The sequence below is a fragment of the Anomaloglossus baeobatrachus genome, chromosome 1 (assembly GCF_048569485.1).
Source record: "Anomaloglossus baeobatrachus isolate aAnoBae1 chromosome 1, aAnoBae1.hap1, whole genome shotgun sequence".
NCBI classification, from domain to species: Eukaryota; Metazoa; Chordata; class Amphibia; order Anura; family Aromobatidae; genus Anomaloglossus; species Anomaloglossus baeobatrachus.
In genome coordinates, this window is record NC_134353.1 from 260,287,050 (window position 1) to 260,304,456 (window position 17,407).

General features: G+C 43.1%; 1 protein-coding gene across 1 annotated transcript; it reads left to right on the forward strand.

The window, feature by feature from the left end:
• The first annotated feature begins 562 nt into the window (after positions 1-562).
• Positions 563-11,688, forward strand: LOC142296456 (izumo sperm-egg fusion protein 1-like). The gene is made up of 12 exons (XM_075340137.1): positions 563-695; positions 806-880; positions 1,033-1,116; positions 1,366-1,386; positions 1,606-1,620; positions 1,716-1,799; positions 2,673-2,720; positions 4,705-4,779; positions 9,557-9,657; positions 9,837-10,008; positions 11,257-11,419; positions 11,530-11,688. The coding sequence occupies exons 1-12, from the start codon at positions 563-565 to the stop codon at positions 11,594-11,596; spliced, it is 1,038 nt and encodes a 345-aa protein (XP_075196252.1). The 3' UTR covers positions 11,597-11,688.
• The last annotated feature ends 5,719 nt before the right edge of the window (positions 11,689-17,407 follow it).

Genomic DNA, 17,407 nt, shown 5'->3' on the forward strand with positions numbered 1-17,407 from the left:
TTAGACTATAATTTTATTTAGATTTTAAGTCTAAAGTGTATTTCCAGGGATCTGATCTGCCCATTGTAGCTCTGGTTACTTTTATATTAAAGGTTTAAAATTTCTATGTGTTTAACATGGAAATGGTGTGAACATACTATTAAATCCTTCTGGTATCTTCTGTGTTTCTGGAAGGTATTAACTTATGTAATGTATGATAATTATACTTTTTCCTCTTGGCTTTCTAATGGCTCATCTGTCACTGAGCATTATTTGCATATTTCTTATGACATCATGAACATTCTCACTTTGTGATGTCATAAAGACATATTCCCATAACTCCGTGTCTGAGGCTCTAAACTCTATCAGTGTTGTTTTCTTCTTCTGAGGATACAGTTCTGTTTCTTTGCGACCTTAGCAACTAGTGGCTACTGGAAGCGATTTTAGTGATTTTACAGATTTTTCTTTTAATAAAATGTCTGGTTCCATCCAGACCACAATGTGGCTTTTATTGCTGTTAATATCGTTATTCATTGGACCATCTCTCTGCTGCATTGAATGCGACTCCAGAGGGAAAAAGGCTATGGAACAGTTTAAAACGTTTATCAATAGCCAAATCAATGAAGACATTGATGATTTTGTGACCATCAAGCGATTTGCCAAATCTGCTGAGCGAGAAATCATCAAATATCTTGAAGATGAAATTGTGATGCTCGGTAAGTCTCTCATTTCTATTATATATACTATATTTTCCGAACTCTCTTAATAATATAGAGATAAATAGATAGTAATGACACCAATAATAATTGTATTTATTTCATTCCAGATCATTATGCCATCTCAGAAATAGCATCAGAATATAAAAAATGTGTGGATTTGATTCACGAAATGGACTTTACAGGTAAATTCAACATTTCCTCGTAGATGAAAATTCAGTTTCTATTACTAATGCAAAATTTATATTAATGATTTTGGGGGCTGAGGTGGGAGAAAACACTAATCGATGAGGGGATTGTAATATCTGTCATTATTCTTTCTCCTTATATATTGTAGCCGTCCAACTTATGCAAACTGTTGGACTTCATTTCCAAAGGCTTAAAGAGACAGTCCGGAAAATAGTGCAGGACTCTAACAACAGTAAGTGAAATATTTCTTCTTGTGGAGCCAGGCTGTGCCTGGAATAGATAGAAGCATTTTCCCATGTTACATTTATTCATTCACCTCCCAATATTGATGTATTGAAAGTAATAGAATATAATTACTTAGTATCCTGACTTTTCTGCAATGTCAGGTAGTCATTTTTATTTCTAGCTATTAAATACTGTGTTTCTCTGCCCTATTGTTGTTTAATTAGTAATTCTGTATTTCTTAATTCTTTTTTTAAAGGGAGGTGCCCAAATAAACAAGGTAAGTTCTTATACAATACTACAAACCTTTCAAAGCCTCATGTAGAAATACGAGTAGAGACACAGACTATAGGTTTCCGCACAGACACCAGTCATACCATCATTCTTATTTCCTACCCTACATTATATTTCTGTAATGGCGGCCAGTTCTGTACATTACTGTTACTGCATGAGTCTGACAACCAAAAGCTTCAATAATTTGTTATTTCTCATTTTTCAGGTGCTAATAGCTGTGGTAAGTACATTTTATACTTCATTTCAGCCTCTTGACTGATTTTCTTATTGTCTGTATCATTAAAAGGTTTTAATACTGAATGTGCATTTCCCCAGGTTTAATGGTGCAAACCTATGTCCACTGTGATACCTGCCTGGATGAAAAGATCATCTGTGCCGGGGGCCTACCGGTAAATCAAGGTACTTTATAAGAGTTATTTTTTAGGAAGATTAAATTTATAGGCCCTGATTCATCAAAGCAATTTTACCAGAATTCTGGGGGAAATTAATTTGAAAAGTCGCAAACTTTTTCAGCAACTTGTAGTTGTGCCAAACTTTTGTGACTTTTGGTGTTTTCACATCATTTCCTCCAACATGAGTAAAGCTAGGATGGGATGAGGGCGCGTGATGCCACAGCTTGTCTAATTGATGTTTCTTAGGCCAGATATATATTACTGCAGTCATGACTGAAGAAATATTTGTGGCAAGGAGCATAAAGGCGCACGACACTTGTCAGATGTTCCTAATTTATTTAGAGGCATGCACCTCATAATGAATCCGGAGTGTTCGACGCCTACACGGTCCGTCATCAAGACTGAGGAGAACATCGCTGGTCGTGGTGAATCGGGGACAATGTCCTTTATGTAAATTATATTTGTAAACTATTTGTATAGCAATCTGCCAGGAGAAAGTTGTGATCGCTGACTGGTTACTTGCATATAAATAGGATTACGTGTATGTTGGGCACACATTGTAGGTGTCAGTTTTTGGGGTCTTTGCCGCTAGCACTGTAATACAGAAACAGATACGTTTATATTCTGTAACATAGTATAATTAGTGCCTGAACTGATTAGTGTTACTAATAAATATTATCTGGAGAGCTGATTAGATACAGTAGCAGGATGGAGAGAATACTCCGATATATGGCCCCCATTATCGTTCAGGTCATATCTATAAATACAATATTTCGGGAGAGGTTTTCGATATTAGAATAATGTTCTCATTCTACAGAAATGACAGGATTCCTGTGAATGGGTGATGGGGTTTATTGTATGATTTCTTCTTTCTTCACAGAGTACTTTGATAGATGCAGCTGTGTGTGCATTGACAAGAAATGTACTGGTAAGTATTATCCTATATTCCTATATATACATTACTATATAGAGATAAGTTTTATCTGAATCGCAGCCCTCAGATTTGGATGTGACTCAGCCCCTTGGCCACAATGTGATCTGTACAGCCGAGCCGCAGTCCGGGCTTTACACTTTGTGCACAATTATTAGGAAATTTGTTCTTTTGATGATTCCTTTTATTATTGAACATCTACAGTGCCTGTTGGTCAATTCAAGAGGTTAATAAACCTGAAATCTGAATATTTAGGAAAGTAAATGTGAAGTTTTGTGGGGGGGTTTCAGGATAATTTATCTTTATATATGTGTCCATAATTATTGGCATCTATTAGTGTGCAGAATTATTATGTAACTAAATGAAAAATCTAAATGTTCCCATCTTAATTGTTTATTTTCATTTGTACAATAATAGATTTCTGACATTAATAAAATATCAGTGACCAATACAGCCTCCTTTCTTCAATAGCCGTCATAAGTCTTCTATCCATGGAGTCTGTCGGTTTCTTAATCTGTTATGGACACTTTTTAGGCAGCTCCTTGCTCAGCGCTCCAGACACTGTGCAGGGAGGGGCTGATTTCATTCGTAGCTATTTCAAGATTGCTGCATCCCTCTGTAAGACTTTTATCAATGTCTGACTTTTCAGAGTCAGTTGAATCTCCTTTTTGGCCCTTTTCACCAGAGGAAAACAAGCTGCTTAATAATTCTGCACACTTTGATAAAGGGTGTTGTATCCTTAGACCACAGCGTCCGTCATTACACAAATGATATTCTTCATGGAATATGTATTGAAGTCCATACATGGGGTTGGAAATAGTCATAAAAAAGATGATATTTTGAAAATACTTGTCTAATAATTGTGCACACAGTGTGGTAAAACACAAGCCCCATAGTGCTCATTATATAGTGTGACCACCCATATCCTGTCCACCGCCATTAACTTGAGAATAGCGGCAGCTTTAGGCATAGAAGTGGTGTCTAGGTATAGTAAAGTATCCATGCACTCCGCAATGAAAGCACCTGTAGCGCCACCTGGTGGAAAACAACGGAGTTAGCATTTTTATCTTGAAAACGGAATGAGATAGAGAAAAAAAGTGAATTGCAAAGTTTAGGGCATCATCAATTCAATACGAGTCGACACCTTGTATACAGAAATGCTATGATTAGAACATGTAAAACTCACAAGGCTGCAGACGTGAAGTGATACCTCATGGAGACCTTCCTACAAGTCATTGGGTATGGTGGTTGATTGGAGTGGCCTCCACGCTCACCTGATCTGACCCCATTGGACTTCTTTCTGTGAGGTCACATCAAACAGCAGGTGCATGCGACCCCTCCACCAACATTGCAGGACCTACGACGACGTATCACAGATGCTTGTGCAAATGTATCACCTACCATATTGCACAACGTGCAGCAAGATACAGTATGCTGTCCAGAGTCCAGATGTGCATTGCAGATGAGGGTGGCTACTTTGAGCATCAAAGTTAAATGAGCGCCATATGCGTGACCAGCATTCAATGTTTTTGGGGGAGGGTCATGGGTTTCATATCATAGCATTTCTGTATGCAAGGTGTCCATTCGTATTGAACTGATGATGCCCTAAACTTTGCAATTCACTTTTTTTCTCTATCTCATTTCATTTTCAATATAAAAATGCTAACTTCGTTGTTTTCCACCAGGTGGCGCTATAGGTGGTTTCATTGCGTAGCGCATGGCTACTTTACTATACCTAGACACTACTTCTATGCCTATAGCTGCCGCCGTTTTCAAGTTAATGGCGGTGGACAGGATATGGTTGGATACTGTATATTACAGCCTCAGAAGACTTCCAATAGGCCAGAGATCATGGCAGATAATCTTACAATGTACATGAATATGATTCCTAATAATGAGGATCCTGCATGTTCCATAATAAGCAGAATATAAGGGTCTATTTAATGCTAAATTCAGATTTAATTATTTCTTTTTTTATCAGATTTGAAGACCGGACATAAGTGCTCTCCCTGCAGAGACCAGGAAATTCACATTTCGGAGACTATAGATTGTGGAGGTGAGGATGTGGCGCCCCTGAGGCTTCCGTCGCCACAGGTCATTGCACCCCATCTGCGGTGTGATGCCCCATTCTGGGAGAGGAAGAGAGTGAACTCCGGTCCCCTGGTAAATTCACACTACACCCATTGCTAGGGACACACAGGACCAGGGAAAGTGGCAGGCAACCCTCCCATGCTGCATGCTGAGAGGGGCTGTAAGACCCATCCCTGCTCCCATAGGTTACAGCTTAGCAACTGGGGAGGTGGGAGGAGCCAAGGAGAGCAGACAGAGAAAGGAAGGTCAAGTTAGTTTCAGTTTACCTCAGGGAGTGAGAGAAGCAGCATGTAGTTGGAGGAGAAGAACGAGAGAAAGGAGGGAGGAGGAGGCCTGCTGAGGCAGGCAAGGAGGAGAAAGAAGAGAAGGAAAGAAAGGGTCGCAGGGCCGCGGGTAGTCCTGTAGGTACCACGAGCAGTCCTTGTTGGGTACCGAAGCCGAGGGCCCAGAGGCGCTACGAGTAGCTGCAGGCTGCGGTGGCCTGGTCCACAGTGACATCGGTGGAGTGATTAGCTGCGACAGGGGACGGTCCCTAGAGACTGGAGGAGTGAAAAGACAATCTCCAGACAGTAAAAACCGAGGCCCAGGGAATTGCAAGCTCCCAGGGCCAGAACCCAGAGCAGACCTTCAGAAAAGGGGTAATCAGCCGACAGGTGACCCCCCAGCCTGGAGGCTGTAATGGAGGCCAAGCCAAGTCCATCTAACTAAGGCAAGGCTAGTGAAGACAGCAGAAGAAAGGGACACTAAGAGAGAGGGTACCGGATTTCACACTCTGAATCACCCAGAAGACGGAGGTCCCTGACAGCGGTCCCAGCAGTCCAAGGGTTCTGCCTGCCTGACAAGAACTGTGAGTAAAAGAACTTGAACTGTACCTCTGAAGTCGCCTCAGTTATTTCCTCTGCATAGACATTTACAAGCACCAACTGTGCCCCGGGCATTGCTCCACCTGTGGGGAGCAGTACCATCATTGCTGCCATAACATCATCCCGGAGGCCTCACACAGCAGCGGCGGCTTATTAGCCGCATACCACAGGTGGCGTCACGAACACAAACATTAACAAGCAAGCCACATATTCTACTGACACCCACCAGGGCCACGGAGCCGGGCCCAGCCACCACTGACTACCACTGGACTAGTCCGGCCCGGCACCGGGTGTCCCATAGCCCTGGGGTGGGCGAGTCAATTTTGGCGTCACGAACAGGATTTCGTGCCCGTTCTAACCGGGTACTGTGCGCCTGGAGAACCGTGTGACAGACTGTGTACTTTACTGAGAAACCGCCGCCATTAGCGCTGCTGAGAGCGGGAAGAAGGGGGGCGTGCAAGAAGAAAGGGCGCGAAGAGAAGCCCCGCCCCCTTGTCCAAGAAAAGCGCGCGAAGCGGTGCCCGCCATAGAAGGCGGAGGAAGAAAAGATGGCGCGTAAAGAAGCTAAAAGGATGGACGCCGAGCAACGAGCGGCCAGAGGAGGAGTGGCCGAGCCGGGACACGCACCTCAGAACCGGGTTGTGTCCTGCGTCCTGGAGAGCGGAGAAGATCCAGCCGCCGCTGCAGAGCCGGGTAAAGAGAGTGACACCCCCAGCCGGCGGAGCCCGGATTGCCCGGTGGGGTTCCTGCCCGGTCCTCCTGCAGGCGCGCGTGCCACGACCGCAGCTCCGATACCAGCACCCTGCAGCAAGACAGCGACCACCAGAACACCGGAGATGCAACTGAGGGGTGAGTCATTTAATGCCCCTGCCGGCGCGAGAGCCCCAACCCCCGCTGCCATGCCCGCGGTCCCTGGAGAGACGCCCGACACGGCGACACCGATCCGGGCCGCAGCTACGCCAGGTGCGGCCCGCCAAGATCTCACCGCAGCAGCGACTCCAACCCAGGCCGCCGCCATGCCAGGCGCGGCCCGCCAAGACAAGGAGGCCGCCCCAGAAGAGCCAGAGTGGCGCCGTATGGCTGGTAACCCCCTGCAAGCCAGCAGCCTCGCGCCAGCCAGTAACCCTATGCAAGCCAGCAGCACTACCTCAGAGCAGGCCCAGGCCGCAGCATCTTGCAGCAGGCCTGCTACAGCCACGCAGGAGACGCAGACTGTGCTGACCGCTGTCTACCTGCTGCCAGGTGGGGAGCCGGAGAAGAATCCCTACAAGTAAAGATGAAGAGATGCTGAACTGTAGATAGCCCCTGTCTGCCCCTCATTCTTTTCGAAGACGACACCCTTTCCTGCTGTGTTTTGCCCCTTATTCTTTTTGAAGACGTCACCCCCCATGTTATGTGCTACCGGGCCACTGAACTGGAATGTGGGCCCCGGTGGAAGTGTATGTGGCATGTCATACCAGGCCACTGGACTTAGTGGCTGGTATGTTGTTTATGTGTCCTATGTAACCAGGCCATTGGACTTAATGGCTGGTTGATTATGTCATTTTGTTTGATTGAAAGAAACGAACTGCCGGGCTACTGGACTTGTTGTAGCCAAAAATGTAATTAGTTGCACCTGTTGTGCCCCCTACCAGAATTATGGGGGATTTGCCAAACCGTGCAATGGACTGGAAGTGCACACTTAGAGTTTTCTTTATAAGAAGTTTGCAACGTTCATGATAGGTGCCTCCCATAAAGGGAAGAAATGTTTTACTGTTTATGTTATTGCATACAAAAATGTTTTTGCAGTTTCTCCACATGTTTTTGTTGTTTTTCAGCCCGAGGACGTGCTGGGATTTGCTGTGGGGGAGTGTGGCGCCCCTGAGGCTTCCGTCGCCACAGGTCATTGCACCCCATCTGCGGTGTGATGCCCCATTCTGGGAGAGGAAGAGAGTGAACTCCGGTCCCCTGGTAAATTCACACTACACCCATTGCTAGGGACACACAGGACCAGGGAAAGTGGCAGGCAACCCTCCCATGCTGCATGCTGAGAGGGGCTGTAAGACCCATCCCTGCTCCCATAGGTTACAGCTTAGCAACTGGGGAGGTGGGAGGAGCCAAGGAGAGCAGACAGAGAAAGGAAGGTCAAGTTAGTTTCAGTTTACCTCAGGGAGTGAGAGAAGCAGCATGTAGTTGGAGGAGAAGAACGAGAGAAAGGAGGGAGGAGGAGGCCTGCTGAGGCAGGCAAGGAGGAGAAAGAAGAGAAGGAAAGAAAGGGTCGCAGGGCCGCGGGTAGTCCTGTAGGTACCACGAGCAGTCCTTGTTGGGTACCGAAGCCGAGGGCCCAGAGGCGCTACGAGTAGCTGCAGGCTGCGGTGGCCTGGTCCACAGTGACATCGGTGGAGTGATTAGCTGCGACAGGGGACGGTCCCTAGAGACTGGAGGAGTGAAAAGACAATCTCCAGACAGTAAAAACCGAGGCCCAGGGAATTGCAAGCTCCCAGGGCCAGAACCCAGAGCAGACCTTCAGAAAAGGGGTAATCAGCCGACAGGTGACCCCCCAGCCTGGAGGCTGTAATGGAGGCCAAGCCAAGTCCATCTAACTAAGGCAAGGCTAGTGAAGACAGCAGAAGAAAGGGACACTAAGAGAGAGGGTACCGGATTTCACACTCTGAATCACCCAGAAGACGGAGGTCCCTGACAGCGGTCCCAGCAGTCCAAGGGTTCTGCCTGCCTGACAAGAACTGTGAGTAAAAGAACTTGAACTGTACCTCTGAAGTCGCCTCAGTTATTTCCTCTGCATAGACATTTACAAGCACCAACTGTGCCCCGGGCATTGCTCCACCTGTGGGGAGCAGTACCATCATTGCTGCCATAACATCATCCCGGAGGCCTCACACAGCAGCGGCGGCTTATTAGCCGCATACCACAGGTGGCGTCACGAACACAAACATTAACAAGCAAGCCACATATTCTACTGACACCCACCAGGGCCACGGAGCCGGGCCCAGCCACCACTGACTACCACTGGACTAGTCCGGCCCGGCACCGGGTGTCCCATAGCCCTGGGGTGGGCGAGTCAAGGAGACATTATAATACGACTAGTTACTTTTAGCTATAGGACCTGATTATTCATAGAGTTAATGTCAGAAATCTGGTATAAAATACTTTGAAGTCACAAAATGTTTGCACCACTTCAGGATGTGCCACAATTTTTAGGCTTTTTGATCTTTTCATGCTAGGTTTGGTCAGTTCCTTCAAAATGGGCAGACTGAGTGAGTGTCTGGGCAGGGTGGGGTGTGCTAATGCCCAATTATCTAATTCATCATATGCTGTAGCATACTTAACACCAGAAATCTTACTCCAGTCACTGACTAGAGAAAGATTTGTAGCGAAGCACACAGAGGCCCACAACACATGTGAGACACACTTGATTCATTAAGAGCACAGAGAGAAATCAGGCAGAGGGAGACACAGAACCATTATACTGAGCTGTCAGGTCTTTTACCTCACATCGGAGCTTGAGTCACATCTACACAGTTCAGTATTGCAGTATAATTTCCTACATGCCCCTGCTGCTGCTTTCTGTATGATCAATAAAAAATGGAGGGCAGGAATCCATCCCTCGTTCTCTGTGTGCTGTGTATAGGAGAGATCACAGCACCCAGTCTCCTCACACCAGCTCAGAGGGGATTGCAAATTACAAAACAGCCTGTATAGGGGAAGATCAGTGTAACATGCAGGACACAAGTCATAATGGCCAGATAGAGCGTTATTCCTCAAGTGCCACGGACAATTTACTGTTAAAAATGACTTGAAAGCAGTCACCCTGTAAATGCAGATACAGAATAGCTACACAATTACTTCTCTAAAGTATTTTGTTACCTTTTTTTAATGTAGAAAGGAATATAGAAGTTGCAGAGGATGAAGATCTAATCCTGGATTGTAGCTTTCCATGGCATTCCCTGCTGGGGCAACCCTATAAAAACAACTTCGTTAGGGTAAGTACAAGTCAGATTACCTAAAGTATATGGGTAAAAATCAGAGATTAGATTATGAAAATAACTTCTATCTTTGTACATATAATGATAAATTTGGGGTATTGTCCCAATGATAATGACAATAATAGAAATAATCCTGATAATAAATCATTGTAACATTATGACTTGTATCTTTTCAGCTTTTCTCCAGCGTGTTTCCCTTTTCTCCATTCATTGAACTCGAATCTAAAGTGATTGAGGAGCCCTATATAGAGATGAAGGGCGTCCAGAAGAAAGATGAAGGCATGTACATGTGTTCTACCATTCTGCAGTCTGACGTGCCGGTCAGTAAGATCATCTATCATGTGAAAGGTGAGGCTATATTATAGTAAAGAAGACGTCCAGCTCATGCTAGTTTTCTCGTTTGGAGCTCGGATCCGCTCAATCGGGACTAATGATAATGGAAGAAAATTCTGAGCCCAGCTTTACAAACTGCGACTTCATGACTAAGGATGCTTGATACCTGAAACGCATGGAGGCAAAATAGGGGAATCTGGCGTCTGCTGTATACACCACATTTTATTCTAATAATAGAAGTCGAAGTTTGTGATGCTGGACTCAGAAGATATATTATCACTGACATTATGCTGAGTCTTAATATTTAGATACATGGGATTCAGATAACTCTATAGATGATTATTATACGGATTAAAGATCTAGGCCCAACTCATGAAAGCCTTTACTCAAAAAATGTGTAAAAGGTTTGAAAAGTCACAAAATTGTGGCACACATCAGAGTTGCACCAAAATTGTCCGCCTTTTGGCGTATTCACGCCAGTTTCTCAAGCTTTACCAAAATGGGCAGAGCTGAGCGGGACAGGAGTGTGACGCCACAGCTTGTCTAATCCATGATGAGCTGTGACACTCCCTATACCAGAAATCTTAATCTGGGATTGGAGTACAATTTTTGCCATGCATTCAGATTTTATTTCCTTATGGCATGTACTCTATGGATTATTTGTATATTTTGATAGATCAGACTTTTACGGATGTGGCAATACCATATGTGCATTTGTTTTTTCTTTTAGTTTCACATTGGCAATAGGGGTTATTGAAATGTATTTATATTTTTTTATTTATTAAAAAAAAAACCTTTTTTTATTACTTTTTTTTAGTCCCTTTAGTGGATATGAAACTATAATCACTTCATTGCTTTTTCTATATACTGTGATAGTACTCTATTGAAGTTTAGAAAAAAGGACATTCACCTGTTAAGCTCAGCTGAAGGCTGTGGTGTGCAGGAGGACTGAGATGGCAGACATTATGGACATACCCACGCCCTTGGGTGAATTGACTGATAACCCATAGTCTGTGATTATGTCGCAGAGGCACAGTGATTTACAGCAGCATTTAAATTAAGTAGCAGAGATCACATCTCACTTTATCTGACACTAGTACATGCATCTCCCGGGTACGGTGCAAGCTCAGCTCCTGAACTCGCTACATACATGGAGACCATTAGTAGGATGTACAATCACATCCTATGTTGGGAAGGGGTTAATGTTTTAGAAGTTACCATTCTTTTTATGGAATTAACTAATAAATGTTGTTGTCAACTTAGTTGTCAAAGGACCTGCAAGAACAACCGAAAGATACAAGCCTCGTCCTACTCTTCCTAATGAGCTTGACATCACTACGCCGGAGCTGCCATTTATTCAGACACAATCCTTCAAAATAATATTGGTTGCCGGCGGCATCACCATCCTATTGATTGCTGGAATATGGTATGTACCCTTCATAGTATACAAGTAATAATTATAATTCTGATGAGGTTTTTAGAGTTTCATGTAAATAACAGATATAAAATAACATACATACTGGGTTTTTTTTCCAGCATTTGTATTTGTGTATACCGGTTCAAGAAAATGAAAGAACAAGACTCTAGAACCAGTATAGTATGAAATATGAAGAACAATCAAGCACCATCCTATGGGTACGGTTCCACTTGCGTTCTGCACGGACGAGTGCAAACCGATAAAACATCGGATTGCTCCTCTCACTCTAGTGCAAAACCATGGGGCTGTGTCCATCTGTCCCATGACCCTCGGCTGACGCAGCAGAGGGTCATTAGCACATCGTTTCCGATGCGCAAGTGGAACCGTACTCTATTACATAGTTACATAGGTTGAAAAATACCTAGGTCCATCTAGTTCAACCTTCCTTCACCAATTATACATTTGGGCGGCACGGTGGCTCAGTGGTTAGCACTGCAGTCATGCAGCACTGGGGTCCTGGTTTCAAATCCCACCAAGGACAACATCTGCAAGGAGTTTGTATGTTCTCCCCGTGTTTGCGTGGGTTTCCTCCGGGTTCTCCGGTTTCCTCCCACACTCCAAGACATACTGATAGGGACTTTGGATTGTGAGCGCTGTGGAATTAATGGCGCTGAATAAATCTTATTATAGAACATTATTTTATCATGAAATCATTTATAACTGTTAATGTTGTGTGTACTGAGGAAATCATCTAGCCCTTTTTTAAAAGTTGTCATCGTGTCAGCCATTCCACAATCTCACTACTCTAACTGTAAAGAACCCTTTCCTGTTTATCTACTGAAATCGCCTTTCTTTCACTAGCAGTGAGCGCCCCCTGATCCTTAGTATTGTCTTTGGAAAGAATAAGTCATGTTCCAGTCCTTTTTTAATTGACCACACGTGTATTTATACATATAAATGAGATTTCATCTGAGATATTTTTTCTAAGCTAAACAAATCCAACTTTTTCAACCTCTCATCATGTGGAAGGCCTTCCATTCCTTTCAATAATCGAGATGCCCACCTTTGAACTGACTCTATCTTCTAAATATCCTTTTTAAAATGTGGAGCCAAAAACTGAATCCCATATTCCAGATGTGGCCTTACAAGTGATTATAGAGGGGTAACAATACGTTGGGCTTACTGGATCTAACTTCTCTTTATATACACCCTAAAATCTTGTTAGCTTTAGCAGCTGCTGCTTGACATTTAGTGCTGCTGCTCAGCTTACTTGTAACCAGAATCCCAAAGTCTTTCTCCTGTTCTGTAGTCCCGAGTTTACTTACATTTAATGTAAATGCAGCTATAGGAGTACCCTTTCCTAGGTGCATTACTTTCCATTTATCAAGATTAAATCTAATTTGCCAAGTGTCTGCCCATTACGACATCTTATACACATCAATTCATATTATTGTACTATCAAGGTCAGTTTTTAATATCCTACATAGTTTGGTGTGGTCAGCAAAGACTGACACTTTACTATCAATCCCATCCACAAGGTCATTAATAAAGAGATTAAAAAGAATTGGTCCTAGCACAGATCCCTGTGGCACCTGACTGCTGACTATAGCCATTTAGAGAATGTACCATTTATAATTACTCTTTGTTTCCTATCTTTTAGCCAATTCCTTACCAACATGCTTATAGTTTCCCCTAGTCTTTGCTTCTGGAGCTTTTCATCTGTCTAATCTTAAAACAAAAGGAAAAATATTCCCCAATTTCTTCTTTCCATAATAATCCTAAAAAAAACCTCCCCAAACCCGAAAGAGAAAGACCAGGCCAAATTTTTGATATCTGACCAATGTCACTTTTTGAGGTAATAACTGTGGAACGCTGAATCCCAATGATCCTGAGATTGTTTTGTCGTGACACATTACACGCTACTAGATGGTGAAAAAACCCCAAAAAGCCAGCACTAAATGTGCACTTCAGCACTAAAAATTCCAAACTGTACTTATTATAAAAAATAATGGTGGCCTGATTCTAGCGCATCAGGTATTCTAGAATATGTATGTAGTTTCTGTGTCACGTTGTTAAGACCGCAGTCGGGTATCTAAGGGGCTTGCCCACACACCTCCCTCAGCAACACCCACATCCAATCCGGAGGCAGCTGAGCAGAGAGGTGGGTGGGACATGCCGAGGGGGCGCAACAAATTAGCGACGCGGGATTTCCATTACAGACAGACAGAATTAGACAATCTAATATATAAAGCTTAATGTGTCTATGTGTGTGTGTATGTCCGGGATTGGCATCTGCACCGTCGCAGCTACAGCCACACAATTTTGCACACTCACACTTCTAGACCCTGAGAGCGTCATAGGCTATGTTTTGAGGGGAAATTTTTAACCTCGCTCTTTACAGTTATTCACCAAAAAAACCTGCCTCCATTAAAGCGAATGGAGCTGGGAGACACAGTGCTGCCAGAAGAATGCGCAGCCACGCCCTTATATGGAATGTTGGCGTGTCACAATGCAGCCAGGGAAAGAGACAGACACAGACAGGGAAAGAGGCAGACACAGACAGGGTAACAAACAGACATAGACATGGTAAGAGACAGACAAAGAGACAGACTGACAGGGAAAGAGACAGACACAGACAAAGAGACAGAGACAGACACAGGGAAACAGACAGACAGGGAAAGAAAGGGAAAGAGACAGACAGGGTAAGTTACAGACAAACACAAGTAAAGAGACAGACAAAGAGACAGACACAGGGAAAGAGACAGGGGGAAAGAGACAGACAGGGAAAGAGAGGGAAAGAGACAGACAGGGAAAGACAGACAGGGAAAGTGACAGAGATAGATAGACAGACAGGAAAAGAGATTGAGACAGACGGAGAAATAGACAGACAGTCAGAGACAGACAATGAAAGAGACAGACAGACAAAGAGATAGAGACAGAGACAGAGAGATATATACAGAGGGGGAGACAGACAGAGAATGGGAGAGAAACAGAGAGACAGTTACTATCCCGGGCGTTAATACATTCTTTTTATACATTCTATCCAGGGAATGTTACTACATTCTATTTTGTTAACAAAAGTTATTAACCCGGGCGAAGCCGGGTAGTACAGCTAGTTTTATATATATATATATATATATATATATATATATATATATATATATATATATATATACATATATTATATATTATATATATTATATATATATATATATATATATATGTATATATATATATATAAAAATGATAGTTGTGGCTTTAGGTTGATATTTTTTGTGTTTATCTGAGCAAATAGTAAATTTTAAAAATAGCAACAAAAAGAGGAATAAATATCCTCTAAAAATTAAGCATTACTTACAGCAAAGAAGGGCTTCAGTTGTTTATCGCCCAGGCCAAAAACTAGTACTCTAGCAGGATGCAGCTAAGCCCCCACTAAGTGGAGACGTCACAGGTGCAGGAGCAGCAAATCACACACACACACACTTCCAAAAATGGAGGGGGCGATTGCTGGATGATAAAACTGCACACTGATGGCTTGCATAGAGCGCTGTTCACACATGCAGATGCACAGTCACAAGCCCGCAGCCTATTAGGTGACACCCATACTATTAGATCAGGCGGGCTGCCAAGCCGTACCCCAACTGCGCACCATGCAGGGACATGAACTGTAATATGCAAGACCTAACTGAAGGGGGTTTGGCAGCATCCTATACAAAAAAAATGAGGTTTTAGTTGGTATTATGGCCAGAATACGGAAGCCTACAACCCTTGTCACAAGAACCTCATGCTTGTAGGTCTCTACACTAAATATAAAAATAGCAACAATAAGTGAACAGCCTCTATGCAAGCCATCAGTGTATAGTTTTATCATCCAGGAATCGCCTCCTCCATTTTTTGGAAGTGTGTGTGTAATTTGCTTCTCCTGCACCTGTGATGCCTCCACTTAGTGGAGTGCATCCTGCTAGAGTACTAGTTTTTGGCCTAGGCAATGTACAACTGCAGCCCTTCTTTGCTGTAAGTAACAAATATTAAATTTTGGCAAAAATTAAAAAAATTGCCAATTTCAAAACTTTCAATTTTTATATTCTTAAACCAGTTGATCATACTCTACAAAATGTTTTAAAAAAAATAACATTTCCCATATATGTACTTTACATTTACATCCTATTTGGAAAATTATTTTTTTTTTTTATTAGGAAGTTAGGACGGTTAAAAGTTTAGCAACAATTTGTAATTTTTTCAAGAAATTTACAAAACCTGTTTCTTTACGGGACTTAATCAGATTTATATGGACACTAAGGGGCCTATATATTGGAATATTCCTCAAAAGTGATACCATGTTAAAAATTGCACCCCTCAATGTTTTAACCCTTCAGGTGCTACATAGGAATTAATGTAACATGGAATGAAGAAAGAAATTCAGCCCCAATTTCTTCACTTTTACGAGGAAAAAAATGAGCAAATGGACCCGACAATTTGCTACCTAGTTTCTTCTTAGTTTGCTTATACCCCACATCTTTTCAGAAATCTTTGTTTGGACAAACAGGAGGGCTTGGAAGGGAAGGAGCGCCATTTGAAATTTGGCTGAGAGTCCTGGCACCTTGTTGCATTTGCAGAGCCCCTAAGGTACCTAAACAGCAGACATGTTTTCCTGGAGCTCCGTGTATACTCTACTAAAGCTACTTCTAAAGAACTTATAACTGGATTTTATATACCTTATAACAACAGAAGACCTTCCTAACCATGTCTGGAAGAGTTTCAAAAAGATTTATCCCAAAAATGAAAAATCAGCCTGCATTGGAATCCTCTGGGAGGTGGCTGGATGCTGGAAAGATAAACATTGATTGTAGCTCTGTACAGCCAACCATACAGAGCACTGAGATTCAACACTAAAGAAGCCTTAGCACAGCTCAAAAACCTAAAAAAAACCTCACCAGAAAAGAAGTCACTAGCCAACACAGGTCAAAATTGCAGATGAACTCGCAGGATGCAGCCAGCCCTTATGATAAAGTTGGGGGTAACTTAGGTGCAAAATACCGATGATACAACCACTCACAGCCTACCGACTTATGGAGGGGGTGGTTGCAGGTATTAAACATGCACACTAATGAGGTTTTACATAGGGCGCCAGTCACACAGGTATGTGCAATGCACAGTGTTTAGGCTATTGATGACACCCATACCTACAGTTAGGTCCAGAAATATTTGGACAGTGACACAAGTTTTGTTATTTTAGCTGTTTACAAAAACATGTTCAGAAATACAATTATATATATAATATGGGCTGAAAGTGCACACTCCCAGCTGCAATATGAGAGTTTTCACATCCAAATCGGAGAAAGGGTTTAGGAATCATAGCTCTGTAATGCATAGCCTCCTCTTTTTCAAGGGACCAAAAGTAATTGGACAAGGGACTCTAAGGCCTGCAATTAACTCTGAAGGCGTCTCCCTCGTGAACCTGTAATCAATGAAGTAGTTAAAAGGTCTGGGGTTGATTACAGGTGTGTGGTTTTGCATTTGGAAGCTGTTGCTGTGACCAGACAACATGCGGTCTAAGGAACTCTCAATTGAGGTGAAGCAGAACATCCTGAGGCTGAAAAAAAAAGAAAAAATCCATCAGAGAGATAGCAGACATGCTTGGAGTAGCAAAATCAACAGTCGGGTACATTCTGAGAAAAAAGGAATTGACTGGTGAGCTTGGGAACTCAAAAGGGCCTGGGCCTGGGCCTGGACCACGGATGACAACAGTGGTGGATGATCGCTGCATACTTTCTTTGGTGAAGAAGAACCCGTTCACAACATCAACTGAAGTCCAGAACACTCTCAGTGAAGTAGGTGTATCTGTCTCTAAGTCAACAGTAAAGAGAAGACTCCATGAAAGTAAATACAAAGGGTTCACATCTAGATGCAAACCATTCATCAATTCCAAAAATAGACAGGCCAGAGTTAAATTTGCTGAAAAACACCTCATGAAGCCAGCTCAGTTCTGGAAAAGTA

What these genes read in the sequence shown, in the direction of transcription:
- LOC142296456 (XM_075340137.1), top strand. Translation starts at nt 563, where the DNA reads ATGGAACAGTTTAAAACGTTTATCAATAGCCAAATCAATGAAGACATT. An exon ending in TCACGAAATGGACTTTACAG is followed by an intron (nt 881 to 1,032) that starts GTAAATTCAACA and finishes TATATATTGTAG; the next exon opens with CCGTCCAACTTATGCAAACT. An exon ending in GATCATCTATCATGTGAAAG is followed by an intron (nt 10,009 to 11,256) that starts GTGAGGCTATAT and finishes TTGTCAACTTAG; the next exon opens with TTGTCAAAGGACCTGCAAGA.